Source organism: Actinia tenebrosa, unplaced genomic scaffold (genome assembly GCF_029948245.1).
Source record: "Actinia tenebrosa isolate PJP-AT-01 unplaced genomic scaffold, QUT_ActTen_1.0 PGA_scaffold12__29_contigs__length_12842862, whole genome shotgun sequence".
NCBI lineage: Eukaryota > Metazoa > Cnidaria > Anthozoa > Actiniaria > Actiniidae > Actinia > Actinia tenebrosa.
The window spans coordinates 6,081,633-6,096,164 of NW_028292572.1; the positions used below are offsets into that span (position 1 = coordinate 6,081,633).

General features: G+C 41.6%; 1 protein-coding gene across 1 annotated transcript; it reads right to left on the reverse strand.

Annotated features, from left to right (window-relative positions):
* Positions 1 to 2,006: 2,006 nt before the first annotated feature.
* On the reverse strand, positions 2,007 to 7,499 carry LOC148912119 (uncharacterized). The gene has a single exon (XM_089028130.1). It carries the CDS (start codon positions 7,180 to 7,182, stop codon positions 2,233 to 2,235), a length of 4,950 nt encoding a protein of 1,649 aa, XP_088884256.1. The 5' UTR covers positions 7,183 to 7,499; the 3' UTR covers positions 2,007 to 2,232.
* Positions 7,500 to 14,532: the final 7,033 nt, after the last annotated feature.

The window sequence follows — 14,532 nt, forward strand, 5'->3', positions numbered from 1 at the left end:
ACGCGGGGGTTGGCAGAAAACGAGAGAAGTGTTAGGAAAAGCACGATGCGTCGTAGCGGAGCGCTTTTCGACACTTCTTGAGTGTTCTGCCAATCCCAAAGTGCTTTATATCTCCACACAGCACAGCAAGCAAGTTTTTTTATTTCCGTTACTGAAAGTGCGCGCGCGTGCTGTGTGCTCTCCCTAAAGAACGCGCTCCCAAACAATCAGAACGAGAGCTTTTTTAACTGTTACTTTATAATATTCAGCTATTCAACCAAAACCAGTGGCATTTTGATCAACTCGTATTGTTCCGTAGTACGTATATTTCTTACTATACAATGGAACCTTAATAAAATAAGAACGCATTTGTACATAATCGAGTCTAAGAACGACCAAAGGCAAACTCTAAAATGGAGTATAAATTTTTAATGGAACGAAGGCCACAGGTGTGTTAGCCACTGGCTACCCTATATAACGCTTTTTATTAAGCACATACACGCGCAGACTACATGCGTACAGGGAACGGTAAAGCCACAATATCACTCCAATTCTTTGAGGATGGGCTTTCCAAATACCCATCACATGTTATGCTCTTGAATATTGTTTCTTGAGAATATACATTTTTGAAACTCCAAGAATGAAACCAGAAAGAAAGAAAGTTTTAACTTATCTAATATTATTTTGGTCCCCATAATGTATAGTATAGTGATGTTATTATATGTATATTGTTCATTTAGGCATCTTGGATATAATAACCTCGAGACATTACCAACTGGGATATTCGATAGAAATGAAAATCTCCTTCAAATGTAAGTTTTTAGAACATGTATTATTGAAAACGAATTATTTAAAAAAAAGATCAAGAATTTACCAAAACGATAGAAAATGAATAAAATAAAGTTTTTGTCGATGGGTGCTGTATGGCTTTTTCTGTTCAACCTTTCATTGTCATGTACCCTGCGAGCAGAGTCTCCTCAACTCCTCTACGGGCGAGAGGAGTTAAAAGGAGACTCTGCTCGCAGGGTAATTGTCATGTCTCTTACTAGACTAGAAGTTAATCTTCCAGAAAATATAAAAACGTTTTTATTTTTATTGCTTCTTGATGAAGAATAAAAAGATGATGATGACGATATTGATGATGATAACGATAACGATATTGATGATAAGGATGATAATTTGATGACAGAATTGATGGTGGTGGTGATGATAATGGTAATGGTGATAGTGGTAGCGATGATAATAATGACTACCTCGAGACGATAATGATTCGATGATGATGATTATATGCAGAATGTATATTTTTAAGGTTAGGTGCCTACTAATTGCAAACCATTAAATTGTGTCAGTTTAACACCGATGACGTAATCTTCCTTGGTTGAATTAAATGTATTTCAGACTGTTTTGATGGATTTTATCTAAAAAGTGTTTAAAATAACGAACAAGTTGTATTCCTTCTATTATATGTATAAACTTTTATGTAACTCATCAAAAACATTTTTTAAACCAAATTTTGTAAAAATGTAAAATGTTGTGCTGAAGGGATGCTGTATTCAAAACCAATTTTATTTTTGAAATTTGTAACAAAAATTTACTTTAGTATTGTTATTACGTAATGCACAAAAGAAAAAAGGGGGTAACTGTGCGATTTAAAAAGTAATGATTTTTTGAATGTTTTATTGAGGATAAATCGGGAGCTAAAAGCGTGACAAGCGTGACGCGGCGTTACGAAACAGCGTGACCAGCTCTGTTTTTGGCGGGTTTGCACTTCTTCCTGGCTGTTTTACAAGCAGGGGGAAAACTAAAGAGTAGTCGATATTTTAAGCCTTCAAATTATCAGAAAACTTATTCAATTCGAAGAACAATAATTACTGAGTATTTCTTGTGTAGAAGAAAGGATTTCAATAAGCAAATGGTAAGTAAAATTTTTTTTTTGAAGTTGAAAGCGGACGTCTTTCATGAACGTTTCACGGCAGTCGTGCAAAACAACTTAAACGACTCTACGCCAGTAAACACGACGAACGACGTAAACGAATGAACAAGCTTTAATAATGAAACGTAGTCGCAAGATGGCCGACCAATAACAACAGTAATGAACAGGCGTCACTGGCGCGGGCGCGCGCGCATGACAGGCACAAATGTCCGCGGGCACAACGGGCTCGCTGGCGCAGTATCTTCTTCTTCCTTATTTTCTGTTAATTAACTGGATAACAAAGTTATTATGGTTCATACATCTACAGGTCGCATAATGTCTCAATATAGGAAGTAGTCCTTGAGGTAGGCTGGGGGTTTGCGTGTTCGTTGTGGTCTCGAGGGAGATTCTTCGCTGCTGAGTTCGTTGTTGATGGGCAGTGGGACGGTGAGAGTGACTTGCGAGGGTGGTGGGTCTTGCTCAGTTGTTTCTGGGGTTGTGTTGGTGTCTTCTTCCGATGCGTTGTCTTGATTGTTTGGTTTACACCAGCTTGGTAAGTCAACTTCGTATGGGCGGATAAGTTCCGATGGGGGTGTTGGTGGACTTGGTTCTTCTGACGCTAACGTTGGGTCTACGGTGGCGAAGTCTTCGTCGGCATCGTTGTGGATTACTTGAGTACTAGTGTGGGAGGAGGCGAGGGGAGCGGGAACGGCATAGCACTCACATAGCTTGACCTTGTATGATGTGGCGCGAAGTTGGGATCCGGTGAACTTCTTAATGTAACACCAAGGGTCGCTCACTTCTGTAACGATGTAGCGGTCACGAGCACGTAGTTTGTCGCGGTCAGCGATCAAATAAACTATGTCTCCCACTCGAATCTGTGGCTGAGGTGCGGCAACTCCGTGTTTGTCTTTGGACTTTTCGCTGTGGGGATGGTTAGTGGACCTCTTCTGGTGCTGCGCTACTATATTCTGGTAGTCAGATAGTGGGAGTTGGTCACAGGTGTATTGACTGCGCTGTGTCCATAGTTCACGAGCGGAGAGACCTTGATGGCGTAGGCGAGAGTTGAGACGAGCTGTTGCTAGTGCGAGGCCAGTAGAAGTAATGGGTCCACCTCCGGGCTCCTGTCGCAGAAGCTCTTCTTCTAGCTCTTGAATAGCCTTTTCGGCGACTGGGTTCTTATTCTTATTCTTTATGCGACCAACATCGAGCCAAATGTTCAAGTGTTTTAGACCGTCGTTGTTGCTAAGAGATAAGAAGCTTGGTGCAGGGTCTACTCGAATGACTGCTCTTGGACCGTCCAAAGGGTGTAGTTCCACAATGAGGCGTGTAAGGGCGTCGCGCAGGGTGTCGTACTTTTCGTCTTGTATTAAACAAGTGTTGGTGTAGGATGTCGAACACTCTCTGAGTAGTAAGATTGCTTGTCGTTGTCGTTTGATAACGTCAGCAGCGAAGGATATGCCGACGACGTCGGGTGGTTCTTCAGATGATTGGTTTACGAGAGAACTTGGAAACTTCCGTAAGGAGGCACATGGGTGGCATGACGAGGATACCCTGGTTAGGGCACTGTTCATGTCTAACGCAAAGAAGTGGCGTAGTACAACCATCTGAAGCTGGTTGCGAGATGGATGGTTTAGACGAACGTGGAGAGCTGTGAGAAGACCATCAAGTACGGACCGTGGTACTACTATTGCCTCAGATGAGGGGGTGAAAGGTTGGTTGCGTTTGACTACTAGAATGCCGTCTTTGGAGATGGACGTTACGTTTAGATAGCGTTTGATGTCTTTTATGTTAGTCAGTTTCTTCGAGGGTCTAGTTCCTTGTTTCAGATGGGCATGGACTCTGCGGAGGTCGGGACATCCGTTTTGGATATCTCGCCAGGCTGATCTCGTGGTGAATGGAAGTGACTTGGTGTTGTCGATGATGTCTTGAACGGACACGTCACGGACGACAGAGTCTTCTGTTTCTTTGATGAAACTGCACACCTGGCATGTTGGTTCTTGGCACTCTGGAGCGTTGCGGCTCGTAAAGTCTGAAGGGAGGTTAGCCGTACCGGCCAAATGCTGCAACGTGACTTGATATCGGCTAACGGTAGTTAGGAATGATGTTACCCGAGGGCTTGCGGAAAATTCGCCGCGACAGAGTTTATTGATGGCTTGGACGCATGGTTTGCTGTCAGTGAGTACGCAAGTACGGTGTTCAGACTGTATTATAAACGGGCTGAAGTGCTTGACGGCCGCGGCGATACTCAGTGCTTCAATTTCACAGGGCAGCCAGTTGACTTGGTGTTTGCGGAGTTTTGCGCTGAAAAATCCGGCAAGATAGAGGTTGTTCTCACGGGACACATATAGTGTTGCTCCGAGGCCACGTTTGGTTACGGAGCCGTCTGTTACGATCCATAAGGAGTCGGATGGACGTGGTAGAGCGATGGCTTTGGTTGACGTGAGGGCCTGCTGAGCAGCTTTAAACTTGTGGAGAAGACTTTCGTTCAACGTAAGTTTGTCTTGTGACTGGAGACCCGAGATTGCGCCTTCGAGGGGGTCGATTAGGGAGGAACACTCTGGTAGGACGCGGCTAAGGACTTTGTAGGACCCGATAAAAGAGCGCATGCCTTTGACGGTAGTTGGAGGAGGACAAGATGCAAGAACCGCGACGCGATGAGGACTTGCAGATAGTTTGCCTTGGGACCACACCCATCCTAATATGGTGGTGGACTTTGGACAGATGACCGTTTTAGTTGGTGAGAGTCTAAGGTTGCACCTGTCAAGCTGTTCCAGGACCTGTGCCCAGATAGGTAGAAGGTCTTCGGGGCTTGCTCCTCCGCAGTACAAGTCGTCTGCTATCTTTGCCACGCAGCCTTCTTGGATGAAGTCACCAAGTACTCGACACATCATCTCTTCGAGTGCTGTTTCTGAGCCGGGCATTCCCATTGCGGAGCGGCAGTAAACGCGTACGCCACGAAATGGTGTGGCTACGCCGCAGTACTTCCTGGATTCTTTAGCAAGGGGTATTTGGTAGAAGGCGCGGCTGAGATCAGACTTTATCAGGAACTTCCATGGTGCAATGGTGCGTAGTGTGGAGTCAACGTCTGGCATGAGTGATGGTTGGGGTTTGCTGTACCGTCCCACGTCTGCAAAGGCAGTGACGAGGCGATGACCGCCAGAGGGTTTCTTTATGAGGAAGGAGGGGTTCAGGTATTCTACTGCCACGTCGATATCTTCGGGTTTTTGGAAGACTTGGTCTCTTTCCAGTTCGTCAAACTTCTCTTGCAGCTCTATTAGTTGGTTTCGAGAGTATTGAGGAAGGCGCCCTTTACGTTGGGGCGGCTGTACCGGTCCCATGTTTACGCGGGCTTCTATATGGCCCGCTGCTCCGTTGTACCCTGGAATGTCCGGTTTGAAGACGTTGTCGTATTTCTGTAGGACCTTCTGGAATTGGTCACGCATGGAACTTGTAAGTAGCTTGTCTGGATCTAGACTTACGCTGCCTGAGGACGGCGGGGTAGGCTTTACTTCTGTAACGGGGAGTGTTGAGGGTGGAGCCGCTTCGGGAGGAGTCGCTGGGACGGTTGGGCGGGCCCAGCAGATGTGGTCGTGGCGTCGGACGGTGTATGGTTCGTCGGACGTGTTGGTAATTCGCACTTTACCTCCGACTGTATCTATGACTCGTGGTTGGGGCCATGGGTTTTCGCTGGGTGGAGGGCGTTTGAGTTGGGACGTATCACTACGGGGTTCAATGGCGATAGTGTTGTCAGTTCCCAGCTCGGGGGGGACGTCAACTTCTAGGTAATCTCCAGGCCAGATAACGGTGGTGGGCAACGATGAACGTAACACATACGACGTGGCGTGGCGTATGGTGTGAGCCTGAGTGCTGTGTTTTTCATCGGTGTGGTACAAGATGGTTTCGGAGCCTTGTATAGTTATCTGTTGAGTGGCTGGGCGAACTGAGATGTCGTTCGCGATGAGGAAGGGTATTCCAGCGAGTATGTCAACATCTATGTCCTCTACTACGAGGGCGTCGAGCGCGAGTTTCTTGTTGGAACGAGAGAGCAGGACGTGTACTTCGCCAATAACGGTCAGCGGTGTCGTACCATCGGCTTGCAATGCTTGTTGGGAAGACTTTTCGACGGTAAGACCAAGTGTCTGGGCAACGGACGCTTTAATCATGCTGGTTTCGGCGCCGGTGTCGAGGGTCAGCCTCACTGGGTGTTGTCGATAGAAGGCGTTGAGTAGGGGTGACCTTCTGGTGCTGACCCTTCGGGAGATGGAACGTGCGGACGGAAGGGCTGACGCTTCACTGTCAACTTGATCAGGTGCGTACAGATCTAGGTTATCGTCGTCTTCTTCTACTTCCTCTTCATAGTTGGTTGTCGAGCGAGTCTTGGCGAGGAAGAGTCTGTCCTCAGGAGGTAAGTAAGGGCACTTACTTAGGAAATGCTGTTGATCTGCGCGGCTTGCTTCTTTGCATAGTGGGCATGACCTGGGGCGTCTGGAAGTCGTTGGGCGGCGACTGTTTGGCAATTTGTTTGGTTCACGTGAGGCAGGGAATCTAAATTTTGACGCTGTAGCGCGTAGTATCTTGGAATCAGCGGCTGTGCGTAGTTCGTCAAGCAGTGAGTCCAACGCTTGGGAGATTTCTGGTTTTATCGATGCGAGGGTTCTGGAGCGAAGTTCCGTGCCATATCGTTGTTTTACGAGGTTTGGTAAGTCCGGGTGGATTAGTCTAAGCCAGGTGAGAACGATCATATTTTCAAGACTGGGTGTTGATTCCTCGTCGGCGGTTATAATCTCGCCATGGTGGGTGATATTGCCATTAGCGATGAGGAGATTGTCTTCGACGAAGGACATCAGTCGTTGAAAGAGGTCTTCTGGGCGTTCGTCATGTTCCAGTTTAATGTTATTAAAGTCGATAAAGTGTGCTCCGGTGGACTGGAACCCATAATGCATGCGAATCATTTGCCAGATGGAGTTGATAGATGTTGAGTTCTTGACAATTGAATTTCTAGAGATAACTGGGCAATAATTAGCGATTTGGCCAAGCATCAACTCCAGATGGGTACACTTTTGCTGTGCTGTTCGACGTCTAGCGACAGGGACTGCTTCACCGTCATCAGTAAAGCCTCTTAGAGGGCCTCGAGATTTCTTTAGCCACGTCACGGTATCACCAAGGAAGGATGCGAAATTTACGTCGAGAGATAATGTATACTGTAGGTTTTGTCTCCATGCTTCGAAGGAAGTGATTGTCTCGTTTTTAGTCAGTGTCCATTGTTTTGGTGCTCTTGTTGAAGTCATTTTTGGAGTCGATGGTTTGGGTGATTGTTGATGAGGCCGTGTGAATGTGTTTCGTAAGCTCTTGTGTACGTTTCTTGCTGTTCGTTTTCCAACCACCGTACAGGTTGGCTCGTTACGAGACTTCTGCTATTGATCGTTGTATTTATACTGTTGTTCGTGGGTCCTTTAATCGCTGCCACCACGCCAGTAAACACGACGAACGACGTAAACGAATGAACAAGCTTTAATAATGAAACGTAGTCGCAAGATGGCCGACCAATAACAACAGTAATGAACAGGCGTCACTGGCGCGGGCGCGCGCGCATGACAGGCACAAATGTCCGCGGGCACAACGGGCTCGCTGGCGCTAGGCAAAAAGTTTTTGAAAAATCTAAACTTACATTCAGTTCAACTTCACAAGAACTAGATTCACAGGTTTAATAACTCAAAATAATATTTCCTTTGTTAGTAATTGGCTTTTGTAAACGTTCTTGAATATTTTTTTAGCGAGTGAAAGACAGTAAGCTTATTACGAGCTAGTTATTCAAGAATTTTCACCAACACAAATATAAGCTAGCTTTATGTAATTATACTAGCTGGAAAAGCTAAATAAATGGCGGATATTTGGTGTAATGTGTATTGCTTTTCAATTTTCATTCAACTTTAAGATAAATTAAGCTTATCTGGTTGGAAATATTTAAAAAAATTCTCATTCATCGATCCGAGGCGATCGAAACTCTGCTTTTCTAGAAAGTAAAAATATATGATTGTTGCAAAAAAAAGCCCTGGATTTTTGAAGATTACCTCTTAATGCATCTTTGACTACATAAAAAAATAATTATTGCTGTTGTTCTTGGCCTTAAATATTTGTTCCAAAGCGACTTTTTACGTACCTTTGGTTGTTTGCTACTGAAACCCTCCTGAATCCCTCGATGTAGATGCGCAGTAAGTGTGCGCGCTGACAATAGTAGGCACCGCCAACCTAATTTTGATTTGTGCAATACTTTATGTCTCCAATATAATAGAAGATAAATAAGATCAAATAAGTTCCTTTTTCAGTTTTGCATCTCATTTGAAATCTTGCATCTCATTGGATATTTGTATTTTAAAATTTATAATTCAACCTTTCTGTAATCAAGTGTATATATTATATACTATCAAGAGAATATGAACTAAGAGAAGGAATCCTACCTATATAAACTCGTAACCATCATGTGCACAGTTTGATGCTATTTTTAGCTTGGAGATATTTGAGCGAAGAACCTGATTGGTTGATTTCTTGAGGGTAGGCGGCTTCCAGTCTTGCAGTAAACAAAGCCTGTGTTTTTGTCGTGGACGTAGCGAAATAATGGCGCTTTTCGTGTCCTAAAACGAGGCATGAAAGGGAAGCATGATTATCGCGCGGGCATGGTAACGAGTTAAAAATAGCATCAATGATTCTAAAAATAGCGTCAGTGTGCACATGATGAGGCACGGGGATTCCTTCTCTTAGTTCATTTTCTCTTGATACTATATTACATATATATTTTTGTTTCAGATTGCTGAACAACAATCACTTGACGACGTTACCTGTTGGAATGTTGAAGAATAGCAAACTACTTAATGGAATGTAGGTTGTAAAGCATACTACTAACATTTTAGCTTTTTAACGACTTTAAATCGTAATTCAATCCAGCTGTTGTAGTCTAGGATCGAGAAAAATTGAAACTGCAGGGACGTTATTTCTACTTCACTATTTCAAATAAACTATTATCGACTATAAATATTTGAATTTTTATTTCAGAGATTTGAGAAATAATCAGCTGATTACGTTACCAGCTGGGTTATTTGATGAGAACGAAAAGCTTAACATCATGTAAGTTCTTAAGATTAGAAAGGGATAGATTCCTATTGAACTACGTTTTACAATGTGAGCCGAGAATTGCATTTCGCCATTTACCCTGCCAGACATAATGACGATTTTGTAGAAGTTTGTGAATCCAGTTTAAACGGTCTTAAATAGGGTAGCTTCAAGGGCGAATCCAGCCAAAATTTTAAGGGGAGGGGGCTAATTGAGTTTAGGGGGGGGGGGGGGGGGGGGGGGGGCTAATTGAGTTTCTTCCGTCGACACAACGGAAAACAATAAAAAAGCATCTACTTCTAGCACGGCACGCCTGAAAAGGAGGATGAATCATATAGCTGTTTAAATATATCGAACAAATATATATTTTCAATAAAAAAAAATTGTAGTGCAATAACAATAATTTTATTTGCAGTTAAATAGGCTGCTGCCATATGGATATGTGTTTGGATGAATATTTTTATCTTTATATTTTATAGAGTGTTGGAAAGCAACCAGTTAGCCTTGCTACCTGATGGAATCTTCCATAACCTAAAAGCACTTAGTGCACTGTAAGTAATATGACATAATCATAAATGATAAAACCTCTTTATATATATTCGTGTCATAATATAGTACACCATAATGTTTTAAGGTTAATTTTAATATTTCTATAGCGCAAATTACATCATAAATATGATCTATGCATTATAAATATGACCTGATGTTTCTTTTTGATATAAGATAAAAAAGAGTGAGAAGAGGAGAGGAGAGGAGAGGAGAGGGGAGGAGAGGAGAGGAGAGGTTTGAAATAGCTTTATTGGCATGACCTACGATTTACAGGTATTGCTAAAGCATTGAATATTAACAGGGATTTTTTTTTTGTTGTTATATTTTACAAACACATTGTAATAAGAAAAATATCTATATATCTATATGTAAAGTAACATATTTAAAAAAAAAAAAGGTATGAGTATTACAAATATACTAAAATCTTAATTGAATGGTAATAATAATCAAAGATAAATTTATCAAAAGTAATCATTAATACATTACATCAGAGAGGAGAGGAGAGGAGAGGAGAGGAGAGGAAAGGTGAGAAAACATTGCTACTGCAATGGCATTCACCATTTTCCATACATCGGTTCACTTGTCAAACACAAAGCATTCAGTCGAGGTTGCAAGGTTCAAATTTGAAAAATCCTTTGAAATTACCTTGGCGCCTCGCTTGAGCGCTTTGTGTTTGACCAGTGAACCAATGTATGGGAAATGGTGAATAGCATTCATAATATGGTATAAATGCTGATAAAACTAAATCCTTTTTTAGAAATTTGCGTCATAATCAGCTTATAAGACTTCCAGCTGGAATCTTTGATAATAACAAACGTCTCTCTTCACTGTAAGTTACTTTTTGTTGTTCTTTTTTTGCTTGTGTTGTTGCGATACATTTTCCTGGGTTTCTTCATTGCTTTCAGTCGAGGATTACCGGTTATAAATTGCAGACAAAATGGCGCAAACTGAATTGTAAAAGAAGTGTGATTACTCTAGCTTGGATTTACTCTTGGATTACTATGAGGTCACATCAAAACAATCTATTGTTTAAACGCAAAGGATCATGGTCGTCGGAGGGGGTCAAATTCACGCAAATTCACCGAAAATTGTTCTAAAACCCGTATCAATCCAAGAAGAGAAGTAAAATAGCCAGCAAACGCTCAAAATATTTTTAGTACATATTAACACATATTATATCTGAAAATCAGGCCATTTTAGATTAAACTGTTTCGCTAGGAGCAAACTTTGTTGAATTTTCTATTGGATTTGGCGATTCTATCCCCCACATAAACAAGCAGTGACGTCATAGTGAAATAGGGCAATAATAATAATAATAATAATAATAATAATAATAATAACTTTATCACCGTCTCAAATACTTCTAGCCGGGTACAAGCGCCCTACTAATCGGGGAGACAATTAATGTCAGTTGCCTTGAAATAGGCTTTTTTTTCCTTCTGTTTTTCTTTTTAGACACCCAAAGGTAAACGCTAGCTTTGAATAAGTCAATGACCAATGCCTTTGTATTTTAAACAATTTTTTATTTTTTATGACAAGAGACTTCCGCGAGATTATTAAAACGCATTAATTTTGACTTGTTAGCAATTAGTCTTCGATCCCGAATGTTTTGGTTCTCTACTAGTAGAAGAGTGCAAACAATATAACCGTGAAACTTTAGCAATACTAAATAGCACAATTTCATGCAAATTCCATTGTTTTCTATTGTTTAAGTAGCACTATTTTGTACTATTTAGTAATTAGTGTTTCACGGATTAATAGACCATTTCACGGATCCCGTTACTCAACCTCAGCCTCGTCAGCGTGTAATATATTCTTTAGAAATTGCCTACAACCTGTGAGATTTTTAAGTGCTTCAATTGTTCGTTGATGTGTAAATTCCTTTCATTACTACGCACTGTAGTCAAATTCTGAAGAATAATTACACGCTTACGAGGCTGAGGTTGAGTAACGGGATCCGTGAAATGGCCTATTGTTTGCACTCTAGGCTTATAGCCTAGAAGGAGGGTGTGGACGGGGTTTAACAGTTAAGTGACCACTGGCCTAAACATAAGTAGCTAATTTACAATTAACCTAAAATTAGTAGTTTACAGTTAGCTGATATTTTACACATGAATATCATGTAAACCCGATAGAAGCCTTACGATGAAAATGCTAACACTAGATACAACCACTAGTGGAGGTATTCTGTTGTGATAGAGCACTAGAGGTTGTATCTAATTAGCATATGAATTCAAACTGTCCCAAGAGAGTTATGAATTATTTCACAAGTTGTTTACAGCATTCGCGTCCGCGTTGTATCGGCCATACAATCACTCGCCTCCCGCTCGTGATTGTATACCCGATACAACACGGCCGCTCATATTGTAACATTATCAACATGCTAGAAGTTGGTACGCATACTATGGTCGCGTTTTCTGAAGGTTAATGGTTATAACAGGTTGTGCTTTACCAGGGAAATAGGGCAATACACTGCCGCCAATCAGAGAATATAAAGGTACCGACCAATTTATTTGATTGACGGAAGTGTATTGTCCAATTTCCCTGCCGCGACTGTTGTCAGCACGTAGCAATGAAAAGAGTGGTAGAAATCTTTCCTATTTGACTTTATTTCGACCCGTCTCAATTTTATTCTTGATTTCAGGTATTTGAGTAATAATCGCTTGTCGTCTTTACCAGCTGAGGTTTTTGATAACAATACAGAACTTCAGTACTTGTAAGTCATGTATTCGTTACAGGGGAATATTATTGATTACCAAGTGTTACATAATGATCTGGTTTGTTGAAAAGCATTTTTTCATATTTCATTTTCTTAAAAAGATATAACTAGCTAAAAACTAGTGTGAGCTGCGTCGGTGTTTCTAATGAAACAGTAATGGTGAAAAGGTAAATTATACACCGTGAAAAGATGAAAAAACTTACTGACGTTTCGGACGCTAGTCCTTCGTCGGAGTCACTCCGACGAAGGACTAGCGTCCGAAACGTCAGTAAGTTTTTTCATCTTTTCACGGTGTATATATAATTTACCTTTTCATCATTACTGTTTCATTTTCTTAGTTAATCGCTATAGTATTAATATTGACAATACATTTATAATTATTCAACAGGGCTTTGGTTAATAATAAACTAATCTCGCTACCAGCTGGAATCTTTGATAACAACATATTACTTAACAACTTGTAAGCCATGCATTCAGTTATGAGTTATGTTATCAGATGTATATGAGGACCACTACCGCTACCACTACTTCTATACTACCATTACCATTACCACTACCACTACCACTACAACTACCACCACTACCACCACCACTACCACTACCAGTACCACCACCACTAACAACACCACTACCACCACCACTGCCACCACCACCACCACCACCATACCACTACCACCACCACCATCACCACCACCACTACCACCACCACCACCACCACTCACCACCACCACCACTCACCACCACCACACCAGACACCACCAAACCCCACCACCACCATCACCACCACTGACCACCCACACCACACCACCACCTACCACCACCACTACCCACACCACCACGACCACCACCACTACCACCACCACTACCACTACCACCACTACCACCCCCACGACCCACTACCCTACCACACTACCACCACACTACCACACCACTACCACCACCACTACCACCATCACTACCACCACCACTACCACACCACTACCACCACCACTACCCACTACCACTACTACTAACGCTACCACTACCACTGCCACCGACCACTACCACTGCCATTACCACTACCACTACCTTGTAATTCAAGATGGCCCTGTACCGTATCGTCAAAGTAGTTTTTGAGGGCGTACTCAACAGGATAAAGAATATCCTAATATCGTATACCTTTTTAGGCCATCCACGTTCATGTGTCTTATTCCCGAACCCTTAAACAAAGAAATAACAAGTGTTAGGAAATGCGCCCAACCTAAAATATTTTTTGCTAGCTTGAAGTGCGATAAATGCTCAAGCTCAATACAAAGATTAAGATTAAGATCAAATTGAAGCCCAAAAAGTTGAAAGCAAAGTAATTAGAGTATTTTCGTACATGTGTACATGTCATTATTTTTGTTATTATTCAACATTCTTAACCTATGACTGTATAGCAAGTGAAATCCAGGCCTTACGTATCGATAAGCAGAATGTCACTTATTTTTCAAATGTATGTGATTTTATTCTAGACAATTGTACAGCAATGTACTCAAGTCCTTACCTTCCGCAATCTTTGGTCACAACAACAATCTTCGTGTATTGTAAGTTCGATTAAAATTGTTATATTTAATTAATAACTTTTGAGGGTGTGTCTGGTTTTGATCTCCTTTTGTTGTCACCGAAGTAACAATAATACAATAACAGGCCCTTTGCAGCTCAGTAATCACGTGCTGATTAATTCACTGAGAGCAAATGAATGAACATCTTGATTCCCATAGGTGAAATACACTGGTGAGCAAACAAACTTTCTACAACCTGTTTCAAGTAATCGTAATAAAACTGCATTTCGTAACACACTGGTTACACATCGTTTCATTCAGTTCTTTACCAGTAGCTAAAAAGAATCGCCAATTTAAAATAAAATAAAAAATTTTGCTCACCAGTACAGACACGTGACCGTTAACTGCAAAGGGCTATTAGATGTATTATAATACACTCTACAAAATTACTCAATTCTGATTGGACAAGAGGAGAACAATGAAACCCTAAATTGTACTCTGTAGAGTCCCAATTAAGTTTCTCAATTTTTTTGAGTGCATTATTCGTACAATTCTGAATTTATAGGTACTCGTGATGTTTTGAAAGTTCTAAATTGAACTCGTCCAAAGGCACGTCCATTTTTGAAAACGTTCGAAAACATCACTAGTACCTATAAATTCGGAATTGTACTCGAGATCGTGCTATTTCCTATACTAATATTTAAAAAAATACTTTTGGACAGGACGTTGAGTAACAATAA

Bases quoted from the DNA above. Each gene is read 5' to 3' on its own strand.
- LOC148912119 (XM_089028130.1), bottom strand. From the start codon at position 7,182: ATGACTTCAACAAGAGCACCAAAACAATGGACACTGACTAAAAACGAG.